The sequence below is a fragment of the Rosa rugosa genome, chromosome 3, assembly GCF_958449725.1.
Source record: "Rosa rugosa chromosome 3, drRosRugo1.1, whole genome shotgun sequence".
Taxonomy (NCBI): Eukaryota; Viridiplantae; Streptophyta; class Magnoliopsida; order Rosales; family Rosaceae; genus Rosa; species Rosa rugosa.
In genome coordinates, this window is record NC_084822.1 from 54,703,184 (window position 1) to 54,725,954 (window position 22,771).

Consider the following 22,771-nt stretch of genomic DNA (forward strand, 5'->3'; position numbering starts at 1 on the left):
GTTGTATAGATATGAACTTATCATGCTGTTGTAATTCTCTTCTTTTGCCATGCTTCTTCTCTCCAGAATCAATCCTTAGTTTTACATCCTTCCCCAACTCACATCTTGTCGAAATCCCTTATTCCACCTCAACCAATATGTCATTACTGTCAGGATCTCTTCTTCTGAAATTCATACTTTTCTAGCTCCTGCACCACATGCATCTTGCCAAGCCTTGCTAAAATTGCACGCCTGATTTTACTGTCGTGAACGTAAAGGAGCTGTTGGGAGCGACACAATAGCACACTTATGTGTCCTTCGAAGTTTGTCAGGCCTAATTTCTGTTGATAAGGGACGAAATCTTAGGCTCTATCCATGAATATTTCGTATAGCTCCAATCAAAAGCCCCTCAACACAAGGCTTAGAATTCAAAATGAGAAGGGACCCGAAATGAGCTAAGAGATTTCCATTCCAGGTAAACTTTGTCATTCTCGATTTCACATGGCACTCTAATTTATCGGATTTTCCTTCAACGTAAACGCATTCATCTCAGATTTCAGATTCAGGCCAGTGTCAAAATCAACACTATCTGAAAGATGTTCATGACTGCAATGCTAAGAAGAGTAGTGAATAGTGTAAAATGGTGGACTTACGCTCGTCCTATGTCTAGGATACCCAGAATCAACCTTTTTTTTTTTTTTTTTTTTTGAAATAACCCACAACCAACCTTTAGTACAGAACAAAGATACATATGCTTCATGCTTCATATGGGGAAAAGATTTCCCAAAGGCTCATTTTAACAGTAAAGAGAAAAATATCCAATCCAGACCACTATTTACGAGCAAACTAGTAACTGGGCTCTAAACGAACAGACAGAGATAGAGACCCTAATAAGAGTCAAGATTCACGTCCAAATTCAGGTCTCTTTCTCTTCTTCTGGTTGAAGCGCCTTCAATAATTGGGCCCCTTTCCTCCTTCCCCTACCACTACAATCCCCTTTCAACGCCAACTCCACTGCACGGGCCACCTCCTCCGCCGGAGCTGCCGAAACCGCTTCCGCGGCCTCATCTTCAGATGCGCCACCGTATATAACCGCCAACACCCCTATTGCGTATTCCTTCCCCCGAGCCGACGTCCTGCCCATCATCATCACCATCACCGGCACCGCCAGCGCGTGGGACCTCACCTCCGCCGCCCCCTCCGCCACAGTGCACATTAACTCCAGAGCCGCCAGGGCCCGCTCCGCCGCCGTATCCTCCAGCTCCAGCGCCGTCTCGACCACCGCAGACGCTGCCCCGGCCTCAACCGCCACGTGGCGGTTAGCCTCCGCCAAACAGAGCGCCAACAACACTTTCGTTGCCGGTTTTGCCCCCGCTTTGTTTTTCAAATTTCGCACCAACCCGCGCATCAATTCGGGCGGGCACTCCGGGTCGGATGGCGGGTAGGGGACCAGAGAGCGTTCCAGGAGCTGGAGTGCTGCGAGCTGCTCCGGAAATGACCCGATGCTGAGTTGGAGCTCTGCTGCATGGAAGAGCTCTTGGAGGCCGGTGGAGGACATGGGCGGCGGCGGCGGCGGCGCTGGGCTGGACTGAAATATGGCCACAGCGTCAAAATCCTGGTCGGATCCAGGTTGTGTGTGGGAGAGAATGGGTGACTCAGGGAGAGGGAATTTCCACTGGGTGAAGCTCTGTGAGGTTGAGGAGGAAGATGATTCGGAGTCGGGCTTCGACTGGTGGTGGGTTAGGGGGTCGGATTGTGTTGAAGGAGCGGCAATTGACAACGAAGGTGGTAATGGATCGGTGGATGAGAAAGGGAGAGTTGGAGGATGAGGCGTGGTGGGGCTGAGGACTGTTCCGGTACAGTGGCCGAAGAATCCACAAGAGAAAAACTGGGTCTTAAGCTTAGGCTGCTGGGTTCTCATGGTGGTAGTCTATGCTGTAGATCTTAGAGAGAGTCACAGAAACAGAGAGAGAACTAGATTGAGAGAGAGAGGGAGAGGAAGGGCACAGAAGAAGATGGTGCGACTTGTAAGTTTGTGGCCATGTGGGGAAGTGTACTAAGAAATCCCAGTATGTATGTGTCAGCTTTCACTTCGAGGGAATATAATACATTTGGGTAAAACATACAGTAAATTTCGATCCACGTTTTTACTTTTACTCTGATTCCTGAAGAGCAATCACTGATTAGACAGTGAGCCAACCACTTTCTGGACCATTGCAGTTCAATCATGGACTGCCTATGCCAGTGTACAAACCAGAAACTAAAACCTACTCGAAATAATTACTGACTACATTATTCATCACTCAACCACAGAAAGAGAAACTCAAACCAAACATAATAAGGTTGAACTGTGATCCAATATCCAGATGGGAGATCAACCACCATTTGAAAATTTTGTTAATGAAAATGAAAAAAGAAGTATATTTCGACTTCTCTAGAGTATCTAAAAAGACGTGAATGAGTGTGACCATTTTCTTGCACTTCAAATTTACAACATGAAGACACAATCCAGATCGTCCAGACAGCTAAATAATTTGGAATTTTACAACAAAAAATGCCTCTCAAGGAAGGCATGCTCGAATTACAAGTTAGGAGTGGATCTCCTAAATTAGGTTTAACTAAGGGCAGAGAAAAAATAGTCAGAGTAAAATGACTAGACGAGAAGTTACCTCCACTTCTCTCGTAGTTCTTTTTTCTCAGATAAAATCCAGGTTACAAAGATTGCTGCTATGAGTGCAACGATGGTGATGAGAAGCAATGCATAGCTGAAATCATCAGTCAGCGAATCGTAGGTCCTTGACGGTGCGAGTTGAGTAAAAAACAGATCCACTCCATATACGAAGACAAGGGTTGTTGACTCCAGCTTGGCAGGTACTGTCACTATGCCTCGGAGTCCTTCGACTCTTAGAGCATGTGTCACATAGGACTGCAAGTACAAAATGCGAGTATAAGATTTTAATGATTAAATAGTTGAAATCAAAAGCATTCCCTTTTAAAATATAACCGGGTTGCACCCTAAATATGCCACAATTGAAATTCAGAAACTCCATGCAGGCTTCCTAGAAATCAGACTTGGCTTTGATTAGAAGCTAAGGCAGCTAGTCTTAAATAATGCATAGAGGCTGATAATTCTACATCCTTAATCGGATGCTCCGAGCTTAAGTGCTCCCCAAGAAAACTCTTATAACAAAGATGTTACATACCTGAGGAATTATTGGCAATGAATCTGTTAGAGGTATAATGCCTTCCTCTTTCTCAGCTGGTGTGGGGTTGACTGATCGACGGGGATCCAAAAATCGCTTGTCAAGTGCCAAAACCTACATGAAATTTACTCTAATTAAAGGCACATATAGCTAGTATCACTAAATGCATGCTAATACTTGCCCTCCAAGAGAAATAAAGTCTCATGATGCTCAGAGAAAGAATCTGACCTGATCCCCAATTGTACCAATAAGAAGCTGCTTTGAAGTAATACCCTTTGCTGTCAATGTCACATCTATTGCTTTTACAGAATACGTGAAAAAGTAAGACTGTGATTTCGTCACAACCTCTGGTCGGGAATATGAAGAAATAGGTGAAGTGAGATTATGTTTCCCAAGAATCAGCTTCCAAACATCCTTATTGTCCTGTTAATTAGATTTTGATTCAGCTTGCATATTTATTGAATCAAATAGACAGAACAATACATACAAGACTAAGTTTTCCAGCATACCGCACGGGACTGATCATATATCTCTATGACTGACATCTCATATCTGTGTGCTCTAAGATTAAAGTAGTGGTATACAACCCAATTCTCACTGAAAACCTGCAAGATGTATATAATGGATTAAAGAATGTCTCACATTCACACAACCATAAACAAAGTAGAAAGTACGCTTACAGCGTGGACAGGTCCCTGTGCACCATGATGGGTCATCCGATGCAATATACGACCAGTTACAGTATCGATAAGATATACAGTCAACCACGACTCCTCTGGGGTAGCTGTTCCAATTGCACCACTGCCTTTAGGTGCAACAGTTGCAACAAAGAGTAGATTCTTAGATATATACTTATACATCAGATCTTCTTCAGCAGCTATAACCTTTGCTTGAGTGTGAACCACCTACAAGATCACCAATCTCTGTTACAAAAAGTATATACAGCAAAGCCTTTTCTGAAAACTGAAAGACAAACATTTTTCTCTTTTGAGGAACGTTCATTATATTACAAAGCAGCAAGTTGGCATGCCAAATGCACGAGTATAAGACTGATAAAGGGATAAATAATGAAAAATAGGAATTGGGAGTGAATGCAGTGATCCAAGAAATGACAATCTAAACAAACTGGCTTCAGCTCAGCAAGACAAAAGCATACCTCATTTGGTTTTCTTGTCACTGTTGCAATGATCTTTTCTGAGTCAGATGGGAATACAATTGACCATATATCCCTGGACTCGAAGCAATAGTTGTCTACAACTTCCTGGATGCAATTGCTCTTCAAGACATGTCCTTTGATAATGCCATTCTTAGTCTCAACAGAGTACCAGTATATGTTTGAGAACTCGCGTTGAAAGATATCAATGGCCTCGGATGTTCTTGGATATAGATATGCATGCTGGTTTCCATCTATTAGTAGATGAAGTCGCTGTTCTGTTGAATCAGTAAATGGCAGTGGAATAACTTGCGAAATGGAATGTACGAGATCCATTGAATTAATTTCAGTGCCAGTATATGCATCAACAATAGACAGAACACCTGGTGCATCAGAACTTTGCCCACATCGACCTACTATGAGGATAGATGGATCTTCATCCATTGCGTGATGATGGGGTACCTGCCACTGATAAATATTCAAACCAGTCGGAAACTCGCACTCAGATTTACGCAGATTAGGCAGTAACAGAGACCAGACAACTTGTCCATATCCAGTGTGCAAGGCAAAGAGCTTTCCCGCTCTCGTAAGTACTATGAGAAGCTTCCGAAAACCATTATGGTCTCGGGTCAGTTTGCTCTTTTCAGAACTTTTTAACCTCCTCTCTTGTATAGCAGCAACATCATCAGCACTTGCAAGCATTAAGGTTCCCTTAAGCTTCAGTAGGTGTCCCTTCAAAATAGCAAACAATCAAATGGAAAGCACATTGTAAGAGGGGAATTATTCAATCAGACACATAAAGTGTAATAATTTAGAACCCAGGTACAAAATGACTACAAAAGTATGAAAATATCGTGGCACATCAAACACCACCCTGCACATTTATACAGTAAGACGGGGAACTCGCAGAAAAAACGACACTAGTATAACTTAAGTTTATTATCCATTTAAAGCACAGAATATTTATACCTTAAGCCACTCAAAAAGGTTTTCCTCAACTTTTGCTACAGATACACCTTCCTTTTCCACGGGTAGTTCTGATGTTAGTACATCAACAATTGAGGCAAGACCATCCTCCCTACTCCAGACAATGGCACCTTGTTGTAACAACAAAAGTGAATGATCCTCCATGACAATCAAGGCCCTAAACCCATTTGATCTGTCTGTCCGGATATAACTGTTTATAAAAACCTTATGCACCATCCCCCTCTGATTGTCCATAACTATACTCTCCTTCAGCAAATCACCACTCAGATCGTGACTAAGCTTCACTGTAAGATGAATCTTACCATCTCCATGTTGAACTAGTGCGAAAGCTTGTTGACCTTCAGTAAGGGGAATTGCATCACTAATAGCTACCACACTACTTATTTTATCCATCACCTCCAACTTGGCTTCTACAGTCACTTTTATGAGTGTCACTCCTCCATCAAGCTTTACGGAAAACATTCCTGGTAGTTTTGAAGATAACAGTACTGGTGTTCCAGAAGAATCCCCCAATATATCAGATATGGATGTCTGTTGCAAGTTAAGTTCACCATCCTGAAAGCTTATAACTACCAACTTTGACCTAGAGGCATCCAATGTCACAAGAATGTCACTCGAAGCCAATATTGCTTCCCCAGAATAGCCGCCAGAAAGTGCTGCACTATTGTGCTTCAGTATCTCTCCGTTCTTAGGATTGATCTGATATGCATCAAACTGGGAAGAACCAACAAATCCTAGTACATAGATTGCCTCACTTCCAACAGGTTGAATAATATGTTGAACCTCTAGACTGAAATGTGGATGCAACACAAGTATTAATGACACAGTAATGTTTAGAACAAAACAAAAGAAATGAAACATAGTATTAATAACATACAAAATAACACCATAGACATTAAACTGTAAATTCACATACCTTTCAGCTGCAAAATCCTTTGTCCAAAGAACCTCACCATCAATGCCAGAAACAGCATGTAGAGACCCTTTACCAAAAACAAGGATCAAATTTTCCTTGTTGACGATCAAATTTGTCTGCACAAGACAACCTTAATGAACACCATGTTGAAAAATAAATAAACTGCACTGTGATTTAAGCAACCTATACACATTTTCAACCTGTGCTGGAACATAGTGGAGATAAGGAACCCAGGAAATTTAACAGGTGCAAGTTTGGATAAATGAAAACGAAAAACAAAGCATGCTTCAGGAGAAAGCAGAGAATGATTAATGCAAAAACAAATTTGGTCTAGTAATAGAATCATATTAATTTGACTGGGGGATGGAAAGCCATAAATGGACATGTAAATGCAAAACCATAAGGATAGTCAACATACTACAGTCTAATATCAATTAATGAGAGAGAGCAAGAGAGTAGATATATATGACATGTATATATACAAAATTGGAAGATGCCGGTGAGAATGGAAAGTGGTTTACTAACCGGGACAGTTAATAATGATTTTGAGGCCCCTGAGCCATCTATAAAAGATTGCCACACCATCTGACCATCTGGAAGGTTCCATGCTCTCAAAGTACTTCCTTCAGACGAAAGGGTAATGACATCTGAAAATATAAAATGGAATGTTACACTTTTTGATCAACAACATTATAAGACCAATTAATGAGTCACAGAAAAGTTCAAACTACAGAATCATACAGTAATACACGAATGTTAAAACATTATGAATGTTGATAAAACAATTACATTTTCCCAATGCTATGTCAATTCCATCGACAACATCATTGCTCCCGAGAACATGTCTCCAAACTGCACAATACAAATACACATATTAACATCTTCTTAGAGGCTCAAACTGAGAACAGATTAACCCAAATTGAATTCTAATTCCATTCGGCAATTATTACAGCTACGGAAAAACTAAACAGTGAACTTACATATCTCCCCGTGTCGGAGATCAAGTGATGCTATAACATTCTCTTCAGTGGACACCACAACACGCTTTCGCCCACTCTTTTGAGTATGAAACACTGCGTCCTTCACTTTCCCTATATATTGTTGGTGCCTGCAATCACAATAAACTCAGCTTAAAACAATCAACTTCAAAATTCGAAGCATATTCAATGAAGTTCATAGAATTCAAGCTCGGAGGATTGAAACCAAAACAGATATTCAACTCAAACACGATCAAATTCAAAGCTCGATTATGAGAGAATCAACTTCGATTTCATTTAGAGACATCGAGCGAGTAAAAATCAAGAATCAAATTCGCTTAAGCAATACGAGATTGAAATTTACCAATCGACGAGGCCGACTTGATCTTCGTAAAGCGAAAGAGTGAGATTTGCGAGAGATAGGAATACCAGTAGAAGAAGAAGAAAAGCCCTAACCGCCATGCTCGTCGTGGCCATGGCGACTGCGAGAGATAGATCTGAAGCTCTGTGAGACTACGACGGAGAGTTTTGTATGAACTACAACTATGAAGAAGTAAGAGCAAGAGTTTCACATAAAAGAAAGGAGCCGGCTTCTCGGAGAAAATGGATTTTCAAAATGTCGTAAATACCCTTTTGTGTATCCATCCATCTCGATTGTTTTGGGCTTTTGATACGATTTCAAGTCTTTATTTACTTGGGCTGGGTTTAGCTTTGGCTTGGATTTGGGCTTAGAAGTGAAGGCCTTTTCTATTGTTATTGGGTCTCAAACACAAATTAACATAAAAAAATATACTAATCACGACAGAAATAAACGTGTGATTTCGCTTGTGCAAACAGAGAAAGGAGTCAATTATAGAAGAGTATTGAGCTCACTTGACCTTCTTATTCAAAAATTAAGGACAAACAACAACAAATAAAATGCAAATTCAAAGCATTTTTTTAATTTTAAAGAATATTGATAACATGTTTAACTTTATATAAAATTGATGGTTTACAAATTACATGGGTCAATACGGCACTAGTACTAGATATGGAACCCTTTGACCTTCTTAAAATAGCGTAGTATCTTTTGACCCATTGTTACCAAAATAGTAAGTCAATTGTATGCATTCTACAAAGCCTAGATATGGTAATATGGTATTTTCCATTTAGGAAACTATGTTAATATGGTATCAAGTTTTTCATAACCCCAATGTAAAACTTGTAAGGAAGAACGTTCAAAAGTTGTTATCAATACCAAATCCTGTATTTTCTAAAACGAGAAAACGAGAAAAGTTAATGTATCTTTGCTTATAGTGGGCCATGTTCGTATATTACCTGGGATTGACCTGTAAATCTCCCACCCAATAAGAAAAGGGCGTCGGTCACGCAAGCCGAAGAAAAACCACCACATTATTCTTTTATTGTCTGAATCTACAGTGTAGTGCTGGAAACAAACTACGATATCTGTTTCCTCGTTTCATAATTGATATGCTTTCATAGATTCGTATACTCTTGGCATTACTAGTCCACATTTGAGGTCTCTCTACTCCCTCTGTTCCAACTTCGACGTTTTGTCCAGCTTGAAGCACAAACTGGAGGGTTGCCGCTGCCCAGCTGGTTTGCTCGATCAGTATAATTTGGTGTGAAAGATGGAAGACCCATTTGCCGGTGAACGGTAATGCGGTGACCCATTTTGGATTTAGTTACTTTTCATTTGGAATCTGTGTCGTTTTTTGGGAATTTCATTTCTTGAGTTGGGAGCTATTTGACTGTAGATCAAGAGACCAAAGCTTATTATTATTATTATTTTTTTTTTTTAATATGTGTTTCGGAGCTTTTTTAATATGGGAAAGTAAATTAGATTGAGCTTTGCATTGTCTGGAGGGATACGTGGGGTTAGTTGTGAGATGCTCATACTAGTTTGACTAGGTTCTTACTTTGGTGGCCAATTTCAAGTAAAGAGGAAGCCTTTGATGAGGGACCGGAGGAACATAGAGAGAAAACTTGGAACTTTGGAAATTATTCTTGTCATGTTCAATCAATTAGGATAATGTGCTGTTGTATGCGATAGCATTGCAAAGCAGGCAGAACTTGAAATAAGTTGGATCAAATTGTATTTGTTTTGATGGCTTCTATTAGAAGAACATTGTCTCCAGTGCCTCGAGCAGGAATTCCACTAAATGGGGAAGTCCATTCAGTTGCTTCTCCATTGTCCAAGTCCTCATCTTGTACTCAGAACTATCCATCATCCAATGGATTCTTATCATCTTTGGCTGCTTCATTGGATTCTCAAGCGTTTGTTCTCGGTGTTTTTTCACCGAGGTCTTATAGGCCTTTTGAGAAATCAAAACCCAAGGGGCAAGTTTGGAGAAGGGCGCTTTCCCATTTCTTTATTTGTTTCATGCTTGGAGTCTTTATTGGGGCTACACCTTTTGCGTCAATGACTTTATCCACAAATCTCATGTCAAAGCATCAGGACTTATCCTTTGAAATGATATCCTCAGTCGGGTTTCATCAGTTGCATGGGAGTGTATCCAGAAATGTGACACCATTAGATAGCAGGGAAATGCAGAAGAATGTTACAATGGAGTCACAAGTCAAGGAGTGGGAACCAACAGAAGGCATCCTATTAAAAACTAATATGCAGAACCAATCACTCATTCAAGAAGCAGATATGGAGTTCCGAAAGCTTTTGGTAATCGTGACTCCAACATATGCTCATCCATTTCGGGCCTATAATCTGAATCGTTTGGCACACACGTTAAAATTAGTCTCCCCTCCATTGTTATGGATCGTTGTGGAGATGACCTCCCAATCAGCAGAAACAACTGACATCTTGAGGAGAACTGGGATTATGTACAGACATCTTGTGTGCGAGAAAAATCTTACTGATGTAAGAGACAGAAGTGTTCATCAAAGAAACGTTGCACTTTTTCACATTGAAAGTCACCGTCTTGATGGAATCATCTACTTTGCAGATGAGGACAACATCTACTCAAGTGATCTTTTTGAGCAAATGAGGCACATTAGGTACTTTCTTGCTAAACCATAATTCTTATTAACTTTTATTTGTAATCAATGCTGTTACTATAGCATCTTTTTCTGCATCACATCATGACAAGATAAGAGAAATATAGGTTTATCTCCATTCACCGGATTTTACAATTTTTTAAACTTATAGACAAGCTTGAGAGTTATCCGCACAGCAAGTAAACCATATCAATTTAATGTCATAATTAGTCATATTATCTGCTGGAAACCCTTTGCATAGTCTGTTTATTCCTCATAGTGCTAATTGATTTTTGAGTATTTTGAGAGACTAATGTTATAGGACCGACAAAGTTACAAACAGCAGTATTTCATTTGTTCATTTTCGGTCCTTCCTTGATCTCATTTACTTCTGGCTACAGTGTGGATACTGTTATCTCATTTGCCACATTAACTGGTACTTGTAATTTGGAGATATGTCATCCTGCCTGTAGTAATTTTGCATCGAGACCATCTTCTTCACCTCTCCAGTAAAACTTGATTAACATTCCAGCCTCTGTGCACTTTGTGGTGACATTGCCCATCTTTTCCCCTTTTTAATTGAATTGCAGGCGGTTTGGAACATGGTCAGTTGCCAAAATAACAGGTAACAAAATGCAAGCTGCTATAGAGGGTCCCGTTTGTAATGGAACTCAAGTAATTGGATGGCATGCAATTGAATCAAGTATAAGATTTCAAAGATTCTATGCTCAAATATCAGGATTTGCCTTCAATAGTACTATACTCTGGGATCCCAAAAGGTGGCATCGACCGACTCTTGAACCTATTAGGCAGCTTGACACAGGCAATGATGGTTTCCAGGTTGTTATCTCTAGTTCCGTATTGTCCCATTATCAATGATAAATAAGAACAACATATGTGACTTTTTAGCAAACTGATGATAGTGATGGACTGACTTTTTTGCAAACTGATGATAAATAGGGTTCGAGCATTACCCACTCAAACCCTAAATACTCCCTTACTACTCACTATGATGGCCCAGCTTCAGTTTCTAACTTTACTGATTTGCATTTCCAGGTGAGCACATTTATTGAACAAGTTGTGGAAGATGAAAGTCAAATGGAAGGTTTGCTGCAAGATTGCTCGAGGATCATGGTTTGGCATCGTCATCATGAATCAGTTAATGCCTTCTATCCTCACAAGTGGTTCAAGAAGAATAATCTAGATGTCATTGCTTCACTTACGTGAATTCTTAATGTGAATGGAGTCCATATGGATGGCAAAGGTAAGTGAATGTCTTCTTGAGAACCATATATGAGATGGTTAATGTCTTCATTCTTTTAGCCATGAGATGATATCAGCAAAAAGGAAAAATGTGGGATGTTCAATTTCAAAACCAAAGTTGAAGTGATTTTTCATGGATATTCAGAACTTCATCTTCTGACTTGTAAATTGAAGTTCTTTATATCAGATCTTAGGGGGAAAAAATTATATGTGGACCCTGATTTTACACATTCCTTTATCCAATAACCTCAAGACAACTAACCTCAAATCTGATGTGTCATTGGTCCTTTGCTTTATCCATTTCTCTCACTTTTCCTAGTACGACTTTGCCAAATATAAATACACACACATTGCAGTGGTGCCTATAGAGAGTACCAGGGAAAGAGTTGAAATTTTCCTTGTATATACCACATGAATTAGTGCCACATATAAACATTTAGATAGCTAACACAACAGAATAATTTCAGTGTTTTCAGTTGTGCTTTCTTTTATATCATTCCTCTCTCACTCTTATTTGTCATTGAAATTGTTTTGCAGTACAGGAGAGACTGAGGAATACTATAGATTGTCCTGCCGTTCCTGCCAGTGTAAAACTTAATGCAGCTAGTACCTGCTCCTATAATTCTAGCTGTTTTAGTTGTTCACAAGATTGATAAGAGAATTTTCTCACATGTACTCAGTTGTTAACTAAATTATTTATTCACTGGTAGAAAGAAGAACAGAAATAATTGATAACCCCTCAGTCTGCACTCTTCAACATCAGACAAGTGAGAAAATCAAACACTGCTAGTCTGCTTCACCATTTCAATTATAGACAGGAGTTACATCGCAGGGTGGTAATAAGTGTAACCCCACCCATATTTACTGTGTTCATATTCATCACTCAAAATGTGTTTTTCATAAATCCACTCAATACACAAATACCAAAATTCCCACTACTTTAGACAACATTAAACATCCTCAATTAAAGCGAAACAAAGGATCTTGCTTCCACATGAGCAGACGCTCTCTGGTAAGTGCCAATACTAGGGCTGCCGGGACGGGCTGAAATTGTTGTAATCCCGAAGCCCGTCCCGGAAGTAAAGTTCGGTACGGGCCGGGACGGTTTAGGCAGTTTTGAGAATTGATCCCGACAGGCCCGAACCCGATCGGTATCGGGCCGGGACCGGGACCAATCCGGGACGGTCCCTAAAAAAAAGAGAGAGGGAGGTTTCCAATTTCCTGAGTTTGCAGGATTTTTTAATTAAAAAAAAATTGATCGTGCATCTTCCCAGACCGACTTCTTGGCTCTAGCCATGAATTACAGCCAACTAAACAAAAATAAAGCAAGCAAAACTAGCAATCTAGCATCACTAATATAGAAAGGTATAAGCTATCGAAATCCAAATACAACTCAAAGATCAAATTTTACAAACCCTGTTCTCAACTTTTACAAACCTAGATCTCAAGAAAAGGAAAAGAATTAAATTACGCTGCATATACCATTTCTTTCACAGAACATGCACAAATTGACAAAACCCAGATCTTAAAAAAGATCATTAAAATCGATGGGGACAAATCTGGGAGGCCATCCTTGTGGGTGGTGCGATAATTGTTGTGCCACCGAGGTCGACTGGAGATGGTGGTGGGCCGAGGATGCCGAAGGTGCAGTGGTGTGGTGGTGATGTCTAGAGTGCAGAGACTACTTGAAAAAGAAAGGCTCAATAAAGGTTGAGGGAGAGAGAGCCAGAGAAGGGATGAACATGGAGGAGAGAGAAAGATATATAAGCAAGAAAAGAAAGTGGAATAAAGGATGAGGGAGAGAGAGCCAGAGAAGGGATAAACATGGAGGGGAGAGAGAGAGAAAGATAAGAAAGTGGAATAAAGGGTGAGGGAGAGAGACCCTGACACAGAAAGGGGATGAACGCGGAGGGGGAGGAGAGAGAGGTAAGAAAGAGAAGAAGTGGGAGCCTGGGAGGGATAAATATATAAATATATACACTTCGGGACGGGCCGGGCCTTTACAAGATTCCAACGAGCCGAACTGAAACCCGTCCCGTTTAAACGGATGGGGTCAGGACGGGCCCAAACAGTGAAATTTGAAATTTCTATACCGTTCCGTCCCGCCAACTTTCGGTACGGGCCCGGGTCGGGTTCGGTATTCCGGTTTCAGGTGCCCAACCCTAGCCAATACAGCTGCCAGCTCCATATGCTATTCCTCTTTGGCCGCGTTTGGTTCGCGGAAAGGAAAGGAAAGGAAATCAATTCCTTGCTCTTTCCATGGGTATGGAAAATTGCAGTTCCCATCAAACTTTCCAGTGTTTGGGAAGACTAGGAATGTAGTCAGAATACACCTTTTAGTTTCCATTACAGTGTTTGGTTCTTGTAAGGAAAGGAAACAAATCCTATCAATTTTCCAATAATACCCTCATACTAATGAGAAAACTTAGAACACAATCAAAATTGAGATTCAAATTCATAATTTTACCTTCTTTTCTTTCTTTTATAAGTTTTATTTCATACTGGGGCTTTCAATTGTTCTTTTGTAGACTATCTTTCAATAATGTCGTTCCTCAATAATATACATCATAATGTTCAATTGGTCTTTTGTAGAGTATCTTTCAATAATGTCGTTCCTCAATAATATACATCATAATGTATATCATGACAACAAAATTAAGTAAATCCTTAATATTGTCCAGCATTAGAAGAATCCTCCATAATGTATATCATGACGACACATCTATGGAGTGATATATAGCAACTGCCTATCTTGTTCAAGTTAAAAAAAATGAAATCAATAACTAAAAGCAGATGAAATCAAAAACCAAACGCACACTTCATATTATATATAATATGTATATTATATATAATATGTATATTTATATATAATATATATATATATCTATATATATATATATATATATATATATATATATATATATATATAAGAGAAGAAAGAAATGAGATGAATTTACATGAATATATCATATACAATTAACCGATAAATGAGAGAAGAATAGATAAAACTAGCAAATAATGATTTTAAGCAGGGGCAGTTTAGTCATATAATGTTGTAATAAATGCAGAAAATTGATAGGGAAAGTGGTTCCTGGGGTGGGTGGGGGGAACCATTTTCCTCCTCTTTTTCCTTTCCTTTGGGAATCATTTTCCCTTCCTTTGCCATCTCAAACACAGGAAACTGAAAGAAATGAATGACATTCCTTTCCCAATGCCCAAATTCTGTGAAACAAACACAACCTTTGAGTATAACCCAAATCTGCGCCACCGTATTCACTGCCTCAAGGAATAGTCCAATGTATATGCCACGGCATACAGAGCCGTGGTTAAATCTAATCCTTCTTTGCACTGATTGCAATGCCATATAGCCACTGTCTTTTGCGGCATCATCCTCCGGATCAAATACCCCACCAATGTTTGATGGAGTGGTTATTGAACGGTTCTACAAAAAAAAAAAAAAAAAAAGAAGGAAAAAATTAAAATTAAACTACTAAACTAAAAGATTATCGTTTTATTGAAACAACTAAAGTAAAATATTAATATTGACAAGAAAACAGCAAGAAGAAACAAACCTCCGATTTGATGCAGTGACTCAAGTAGAAAACTGTGGTCTTCATGTCATCCATATCCAATAAGGATAGCCTCTCATCCTCCTCTCTAATAAGACGAGCATAAAACGCTCCGTGCGACAAACACACACTAAGAGCAAGTTCACCCGTTGGGTCACCAGGGTAGGAAACTATTCACTGCCACTGGATCTTTGCTTCCACCCGTTGGGTCAGGGTCACCAATCAGTTACTGTTCATCAAATATTTTATTAATTTTTTTTTGGAAAATGAGAAATGTATGATGTAAATAAATAGTATTGATAAACAATTTTTTTTTTTTTGGAATAGTATTGATAAACAATTTGAAAATGCAACCAAAGAAAATTTTATTGGTAGACAAATTATATGTCCACCGACACTCTTTTTTTTTTTTTTTTTTTTCCACCGACAATTTTTTTGAAATGAGTGAGTGATAACCAACCAAGACTTTTATGTGTATGAAAAATTTCAATAAATAAACATGATGTTTTCACTACATACACACACCATCCGAGCTTAACAAACCTTCACCTTTTTCATATATCTAGCATTACATATTTCCTAAATTTCCCTCGTTTCAATGAATAGGTTGTGGGATCAAATTTGACGGTCTCAGGATGAAGATGATGAAGAGATGATGGCCACCAACGCCATTGTCATCGCTGCAGTCGCAGAAGAATCTGGAAACCAACACCGAGGGCGCGGTTCTCATCCGGGTCGTGCACCAAATGAGGAACGACTTAGAGAAGAAAGGGGTAAAAATATGTTGGCCGACTACTTTGTCGATTGGTCAGTGTTCAAAAATTGGGAGTTCCGAACACGTTACAAGATGAGTCTCAATCTCTTCAAGCGTATATCTACTGACATTTGCCAGTATGATCGTTACTTTGTTCAAAGGTCAGATGCTACCGGCAAAGTCGGGCTGCTTCCGGAGCAGAAGATGACAGCTGCCTTGCGAATGCTTGCTTACGGTGCAGGGGCAGATCAATGTGCTGAGTATTGTCGGATGGCGAAATCCACCTCCGTCGCAGCCCTTCAGCAATTTACAAGAGGAATTGTTGATCTTTACTCAGCAGAATACCTCCGCGCTCCTACTGCTGCCGACCTCAGACGACTTCTTGCCAAAGCTGAGAGGAGAGGTTTTCCAGGAATGATTGGGAGCATCGACTGTATGCATTGGCAATGGAAGAATTGTCCGACAGGTTGGGCTGGAGAATATAGTGGTAGGAAACAGATCCCCACTATCATCCTGGAAGCAGTCGCATCTTACGACACCTGGATTTGACACGCATTCTTTGGAATGCCCAGGGCATGTAACGACCTCAACGTCTTGGCAGAGTCTCACCTCCATTGTCAGGCACGTCTATCCTCAGTCACCACGGTGGAGGCCTAGGTCATCAACTCAATCACCATGCTGCCCAAGCTCTTGACTTGGGTCACCCACTGCTCTCTTGCCCCAGCCCCGGTGGAAGGAACAACAGTGGAATTTTGGTGACTTGGGTTACCGTTTGACGTGGTGCCCGGGCACCAGGCCTCCGCTGAACTTGCTCTAAGCTCCAGCTGAGAGTAAAAATATATTATCATATGTTTTAGTTACTATATTATTAAAAAAAATAACCAAAGGAAAAACTGACAATTTAGCTCACCCTGTATTATAATATGAGGATACCCTAGCACACGATATCCAACGAAGGCTGGCCTGCATTATCAGAGATATTGGTTTCATACTGCAGTAAATTGACTAAATTCCATTGGTTAAAGAACAGGTTTAATAACATAATGTTGTTTAAGAGAAAAAAGTAAGCAGAACCTTTCCCTGGTGAAGAAAAGACAATGGTCCCACAAGCAATGAAAAATGATACCCTTACCCAAAGGGCCTGGTGACATGTAATAAATTAAATAGACAATTGGTATCACCAATAGGGCCCCTACTAACCATAAGCCTAATAACTGGTAAATGAAGATTTCAGGTAACAATATATATACTTTTTTTTTTCAGGTAACATGCATCTGACTGGGATAGTAACTAAGAGATCAGATGGTTTTGGTTAATTAGTATAAAGATTGTCAGGTTATGTGATTTCATTGGGATAGTGATGCAAGATGCATAGGAGCTTGGATTTCTAGTGATTGCCTGCTTTATGGTCTCATGCTTTACAAGCATACCTTTTATTAACCATATTGTAACCATTGAGAGCGTATATTTGGATCTTGTGATGCCAATATGTGCTCTGAAGTCTGAACTCCTATTCAGATCTAAACTCTTGCATGTAAATTTATATCCTTGCAATTCAAAGCACTATCAATTTGTTTGGTTTCATCGTGAGGTCTCTGTTTCCCTTTGGTTATTGGTAAAAGTCCCAGTGCGCACACTAAATGTGACAGATTAATATTCTCACCTGTGCAGATTGCTGCAATTTATTTGTCATTGTGCTTGAAGCAGGGGAATTGATGTCTAGAGTTACTGATGGACAAAATATTTGACTTGTTCATGCAGAATATAGAGATCTGTCACCTTTGTTAACTTGATACTGTTTTTTTCTTTTTCGATTACAAAACAAGAAAAGAAGACTACTAGGTAAACCCCCTAGGGCAGCCTACACCAAACTGATCTAGCCAAAATGATCGCAAACTTCGTATACAACTGAATGACCCTCTTCTGCAACATCCGCTAAGAAATATATAATTGTTTAAATGCTGTCATATATTATTATAATGGATAAACCACAATGAGAGACCTTAAACCCATATGGGAGTTATCTTATAGTCACTGAAACTGGCATCAGTGAAGACTGAAGAGCTTAACCCATTCTTTCTCATTCCTTTTTTTTTATTCCTGTGACGAGGGCCATCATCAGCATGTCGAAGGACATGCTGCGTTTCATTTCATTCCTCATCTCCTTTCTGGTTCTCCATCATCATATATAATCACCTTGCCTTTCTTGTCCTTGCTTGTAATTGCCTCTTTAGATCGCTCAAGTATTTTGACACGTTCTTCATCATTTCAGTCATGCAATATCCACTGCTTGTGACATAAAATAACGATAACCATCGCTCTGGTCTTGGTTCAGAGTTTTATATTGGTTTTGTGCATTAGAAATAGAAGTGACTATTAATCTTGTGTTTTAGATAGTTTCCTAGAATAATGCATTTTAATCATAAGTAGAATAGCATATAGAAGATATATAAAGAATATCCAAACTCTTCTAAGGGTAAATTTATATCTGAAATTTACCTCAAGTAAAAACTGCATCGGCAGGAGGAACTGCCTCAAACATGTCACTTCAGTATATTTCAAGTTCTTGCTTCCTTGCTGGTCAGCCACCACATGTCGGAGATCAAGTACAGTGGCATTCAATATGTGGGAATGCATAAGCAATGGCCGTGGCCACAGTTCCTGTACCGCCTCCAACATTGACCAATGACTCCAATCCCTCAGAACACCCCTTTGCACTCGTCGATGATCACGCTGGTGACCAACCGAGCATCGCTAGCCATGGCATCATTGAAGAAATGGGCAATACTTGGCTGATGGTTCCCACAATCCCCAAATGTCATCCAATGTGCTGTGTCAAATGGCGTAGGGTCATTGTTTTGGAACCAAGTGCTCAAGTAATGCCATGGTTTGGTCAAAACAGGGTCGAGCATCACGGTTAAGAAGAGTGTTAGGCTCAAGGGATGATCCTTCAAAAGGAGCTGGCTAATAACCTTCCTCATTAGTTTTACTCAGCTTTTTCTTAGTAAAGAAGCTGGAGTGTACTGGGATTCGGTTGGGTGGATTGTTAGTGTAGATGTGAGCTCATAAAGAGTCATGGGACGACCATGTTTGTTGATGATGATGTTGAATTGCAGATTTGAGGGACATGGAGTTTCTGAAGCTGAAGGCCTGAAGATATGGTTCCATCACTTCCATGTGGCCATGTGGTCTTGAGGGTGGAGTAGCTCGTTGGAATGCTCTCCATTTGACCATTTTTGGTTAAGGTGTTTAAAGCTGTTAAGCCTTTCCATATTGATCAACTCTATGATATACAGAACATATGTAGTGAGCACTCTTATAGACTTTAGAGTAGCCAGTTTAATCTATTTAACCTTTTTTTTTTTTTTGGATATTTTTGGACCAATTTCAATATTATTAATGCAAATTACCTTAACCACAGAAATTTAAAATCCCAAATTATCCTTAACCCTAGAAACATAAAATCCTCTGGGATATTCTAGAAACTGAAGTACACTACATATATCTTCCAATAAGGACAGAACTTCCTCTGCAAGTCCAAAATCGGCGGTGCTACAACGAAAGATGAAACAAGGCCAACATAAAGCAAAGGCTGTGCAGAGCATCTGAGTCCATAATATGCTCCATTAGCTCCTCCACTTCCTCAATTACATAAAACTGGCAAAAGCATTCTTTAAAGCAGGAGTGGGATATCCAATCTATCTCTGTGGAGCATTATATATTGGAGGAACATACTGATTGTTTTGGCCCTGCACCTACACAGCGGGAAATCACCTCTTTTTGGTTGTTCTTTCTATTAAACTGTATATGGGAAGATTAGAATTTAGATGCATACATGTAATGTAGATTGTAGCAACTGAGCAACAGTCTGAAATTTGTTCCAACATTGGATTTTTCTAGATAGATATTATTAAGGCAGCAAAAACATAGAATTAACTGTCAAGTCATACATTTTCTTCTAGCTTTTACCATTCTTGGGTCGCTTCTAATTTACCTTAAACCATTGCTACCCAATCCATTCCAGCAGATTTTGGTCCTAACCTGCCAGCATTTCATAGTTCCATTATGTTCTATTGCAAGCATATCAGATGACCTTCTCCTTTGACAATCCTTACTAAATTTTGATTGACCATGGCCTATAAGGATTTATAGGCCAGCCTCGATTACTTATTCCTAGCTGCCCCCTATCAAGTCACAACAATAAAGTAAACCAGTCACCCAATCTAAGAAGGAATCAATATACTTACCTGCCAGTGTCTGGATGTTCCAGGGCTATCAATTCGTTGTGCCAAGCAGACGATTCATTCTTAGTCATATGAAGATACCACTCTCTTAGAAGCAATAAGAAAGGCTACAAGATAAAGAAGAATCGTTGAATACAAAACTAAAATGAGTTTTATACAAACCCACAAGCTTGTGCCCAAAATATACATATAAAATATAGCCAAAAGATTCATTGCCAAGCAAGAAAATCAATCTTATAGAGATCACAAGCTTGTATATCTTAACCCATGGCAAAATCAAGCCACAAGCAAAATCACAGCAATTAATAATGATGTACAGAGAGATGTACCAAGTGGAAATTACCCAGGCAAGCCTCTAAGTGCCAAATAAGCGTAGCCTACAGCTATGAACACAAAAGGTGAACGCCCTGAAAAATATGAGCTTGCTGCTAGATACAAAGAAAATTTCCAAAGATGCCAAAGCAATCTATAGCTATCAAGCGAATACAGAGATGTAGAGAGCCCACAGCCATGCTAGGGATATGACTTGCTAAAATGCTATACCTAAATCAAGGTGTAAGCCAAGCTGCGTTGCAATCCTAGCCAAATTCCTAGCACTCCTAACAAGGCCATGAACCATCGTTTAGCATGCTGAATCCAAACTACGAAGACAAATGCCAGAAACAACATAAAGAAAAAAAGTGGGCTTTCGACTATAAAAAAAAATGGCGCCATAGCTATGGTGACAAGCAGTTTCAAGTACATCCCAGCAGCAAACAAAAGAATTAACTGTATATGGGAAGATTAAACAGCATACATGTAATGTAGATTGTAGCAACTGAGCAACAGTTTGAAATTTGTTCTAACATTGGAATTTTCGTTATACAAAAGATGGATGATCAAGGCAGCAAAAACATAGAAATAAATTCAATAACAAGGTAGTAGCCAGATTCCTTCCCTTGATGGCCTGGGGCATCAACTCAACTCAACTCGGAGCATTAGGGTGTCGACAAGTGGGGCAGACATGATTGATCTGGAGCCACTGGACAATGCAATGTCGATGATAATAGTGGGAGCATGGCAACCGAGTAATGCTGGTATCTGCAAACACCTGCATACAAATAGGACACTCCAATCCAAGCAATTCCAGATTATCACCATCATCAAGTCGTCTCACTTCCTCCAGAGACTCGATGAATGATTTCGGAGCAGGAATCAGCTTGGCCCTGTGGTATATTTCGTCCAAGTGCAACCGCAAGGACTCCTCCGTATCTCTAAATATCATTTCCCTGATTAGCACCTCCATAAGTTTATCGGGGGCGGCTTCTTCGAGCGTTTCCAATATTTGTTCAATAATATTGGGTAAGAGGGAATTAAAAAAACTTAATGGGGTAAGGGGGAAAAAAATCTCTAAAAATAGGGTAAATTGACAAAACCCCAAAAGAAAATTATGAAATCTCAATATACTAATATATAATAATCATATTAAATAATAATCTTAATAAAGTCAAATAATATGATATTTCATGGTTTTAGAGATTAAGGGTATTTTAGGTCATTTGGGTGGTGTATCTAGTCTAATATTAGAATGAAAAATTAAATAGGTGGTGTATTGAGTGTGGGGTGTGTATTAAGAAAATAGGGGTGTGTATTTAAAACTCCTCTTTAGATATTTAAATATATATATATATTGTACATCTATAATAAAATTATGATTTGATATGGATTTAATATGGATGAGTAATTAAATAGGTTGCTAAAACAATGTACTAGTGGATCGATGGTACCCTTAGAGCAAGTGCACCCGTAGTCAAGAAAATGCAAAGTCGAGAAGTCAAGAATTCGACCAGTCAAGTTACTATTCACTGCCACTGGACTTAGGTTTGCACCCGTTTTTTTCTTGCCCGGTCAACACTGTTCATATCCACTGTTCACTACTTTACACTGTTCACAGGTGGATTTCACTGTTCATTTTGCTGCTTTAAATTTACTGTTCATCGGAATTTTAAACTTTTTTTTTTTTTAAATAAAATATATTTAATGATAATAATTGATAATTGTGTGCTTTGAATTTAGCTTGTATTATGTTTATTATGTGCTATGATTTTGAATATAAGGTGTGTGCTTTAATATGTGGAATTTCCAAATACAACTTTTATTTCATTAAATTGTCACTTACATAAATGAAAAATTAGGAAAAAATACAATACAATTAAAAACATGCATACTAACCTAATTATTCAAATCATAATCCTCATCCTCTCTAGAAATCCAATTTGTGTTTGAAGGCTCATCATTAGGGTTAGGGTTGGTGGACTCACCCGTAGAGAAAGGTGAAAATTGTGGTTGTGTAGGATATCCCCCGGGGTAAGGTGGTTGCGGATAGTATCCACCGAGGTAAGGGGGTTGTGGGAATCCACCGGTGAAGGGAGGTGGTGGGAATCCACCGGTTAAGGGAGGTTGTAGGAATGCATCGGGGTAAGGTGGTTGTGGGTATGCACCGGGGTAAGGAGGTTGTGGGTATGCACCACCAACATTTGGTTGTGGGAATATGTAATAACCCGAAAATTAGTGTCAACTATAGAGTACTATATTATTAGTTATATTCGAAAAATCTTACTTTGTTATTGAGCTCAAGACTCTCATCTATATTATTTTTGTGATGCATGTCATTTTAGTACTAATTATTGTTATTATTTTTACCTTAAGAAAGCACTAAAGTTCTTTACTTATTAATTGGGTAAATGTGTATCTAT

At 39.3% G+C, this 22,771-nt stretch overlaps 4 protein-coding genes and 1 pseudogene across 5 annotated transcripts; 2 read left to right on the plus strand and 3 right to left on the minus strand.

Moving 5' to 3' along the window:
- Positions 1–412: 412 nt before the first annotated feature.
- Positions 413–2,091, minus strand: LOC133735784 (E3 ubiquitin-protein ligase PUB23). The gene has a single exon (XM_062163219.1). It carries the CDS (start codon positions 1,898–1,900, stop codon positions 896–898), a length of 1,005 nt encoding a protein of 334 aa, XP_062019203.1. The 5' UTR covers positions 1,901–2,091; the 3' UTR covers positions 413–895.
- A 338-nt stretch (positions 2,092–2,429) lies between these two features.
- Positions 2,430–7,789, minus strand: LOC133735783 (uncharacterized). Its single transcript, XM_062163216.1, has 12 exons — positions 7,580–7,789; positions 7,219–7,346; positions 7,028–7,090; positions 6,764–6,885; positions 6,239–6,354; positions 5,305–6,112; positions 4,339–5,067; positions 3,863–4,087; positions 3,692–3,787; positions 3,411–3,605; positions 3,183–3,296; positions 2,430–2,905 (listed from the first exon to the last, which is right to left on the minus strand). Exons 1-12 carry the CDS (start codon positions 7,690–7,692, stop codon positions 2,645–2,647), a joined length of 2,970 nt encoding a protein of 989 aa, XP_062019200.1. The 5' UTR covers positions 7,693–7,789; the 3' UTR covers positions 2,430–2,644.
- A 794-nt stretch (positions 7,790–8,583) lies between these two features.
- LOC133738750 (probable beta-1,4-xylosyltransferase IRX9H) lies at positions 8,584–12,818 on the plus strand. 2 transcript variants are annotated; one of them, XM_062166345.1, is made up of 4 exons: positions 8,584–10,227; positions 10,797–11,046; positions 11,263–11,470; positions 12,007–12,818. In XM_062166345.1, the coding sequence occupies exons 1-3, from the start codon at positions 9,323–9,325 to the stop codon at positions 11,431–11,433; spliced, it is 1,326 nt and encodes a 441-aa protein (XP_062022329.1). In that variant the 5' UTR covers positions 8,584–9,322; the 3' UTR covers positions 11,434–11,470; positions 12,007–12,818. The 2 variants fall into 2 exon arrangements, with proteins under 2 accessions (XP_062022329.1, XP_062022331.1); XM_062166347.1 differs by having other exon boundaries at positions 12,012–12,818.
- A 2,875-nt stretch (positions 12,819–15,693) lies between these two features.
- LOC133737958 (uncharacterized) lies at positions 15,694–16,341 on the plus strand. The gene has a single exon (XM_062165413.1). The coding sequence runs from the start codon at positions 15,694–15,696 to the stop codon at positions 16,339–16,341; it is 648 nt and encodes a 215-aa protein (XP_062021397.1).
- A 1,425-nt stretch (positions 16,342–17,766) lies between these two features.
- Positions 17,767–21,321, minus strand: LOC133737960 (probable O-methyltransferase 3; annotated as a pseudogene).
- Positions 21,322–22,771: the final 1,450 nt, after the last annotated feature.

Excerpts from the sequence above, each read along its gene's own strand:
- LOC133738750 (XM_062166345.1), top strand. The coding sequence starts at position 9,323 with ATGGCTTCTATTAGAAGAACATTGTCTCCAGTGCCTCGAGCAGGAATT. Across the intron at positions 10,228-10,796 it reads GAGCAAATGAGGCACATTAG|GCGGTTTGGAACATGGTCAG; the intron begins GTACTTTCTTGC and ends ATTGAATTGCAG. Across the intron at positions 11,047-11,262 it reads CAGGCAATGATGGTTTCCAG|GTGAGCACATTTATTGAACA; the intron begins GTTGTTATCTCT and ends TTGCATTTCCAG.
- LOC133737958 (XM_062165413.1), top strand. The coding sequence starts at position 15,694 with ATGGCCACCAACGCCATTGTCATCGCTGCAGTCGCAGAAGAATCTGGA.
- LOC133735783 (XM_062163216.1), bottom strand. The coding sequence starts at position 7,692 with ATGGCCACGACGAGCATGGCGGTTAGGGCTTTTCTTCTTCTTCTACTG. Across the intron at positions 6,113-6,238 it reads AAGGATTTTGCAGCTGAAAG|TCTAGAGGTTCAACATATTA; the intron begins GTATGTGAATTT and ends TCCACATTTCAG. Across the intron at positions 3,606-3,691 it reads TATATGATCAGTCCCGTGCG|GACAATAAGGATGTTTGGAA; the intron begins GTATGCTGGAAA and ends TCTAATTAACAG.
- LOC133735784 (XM_062163219.1), bottom strand. The coding sequence starts at position 1,900 with ATGAGAACCCAGCAGCCTAAGCTTAAGACCCAGTTTTTCTCTTGTGGA.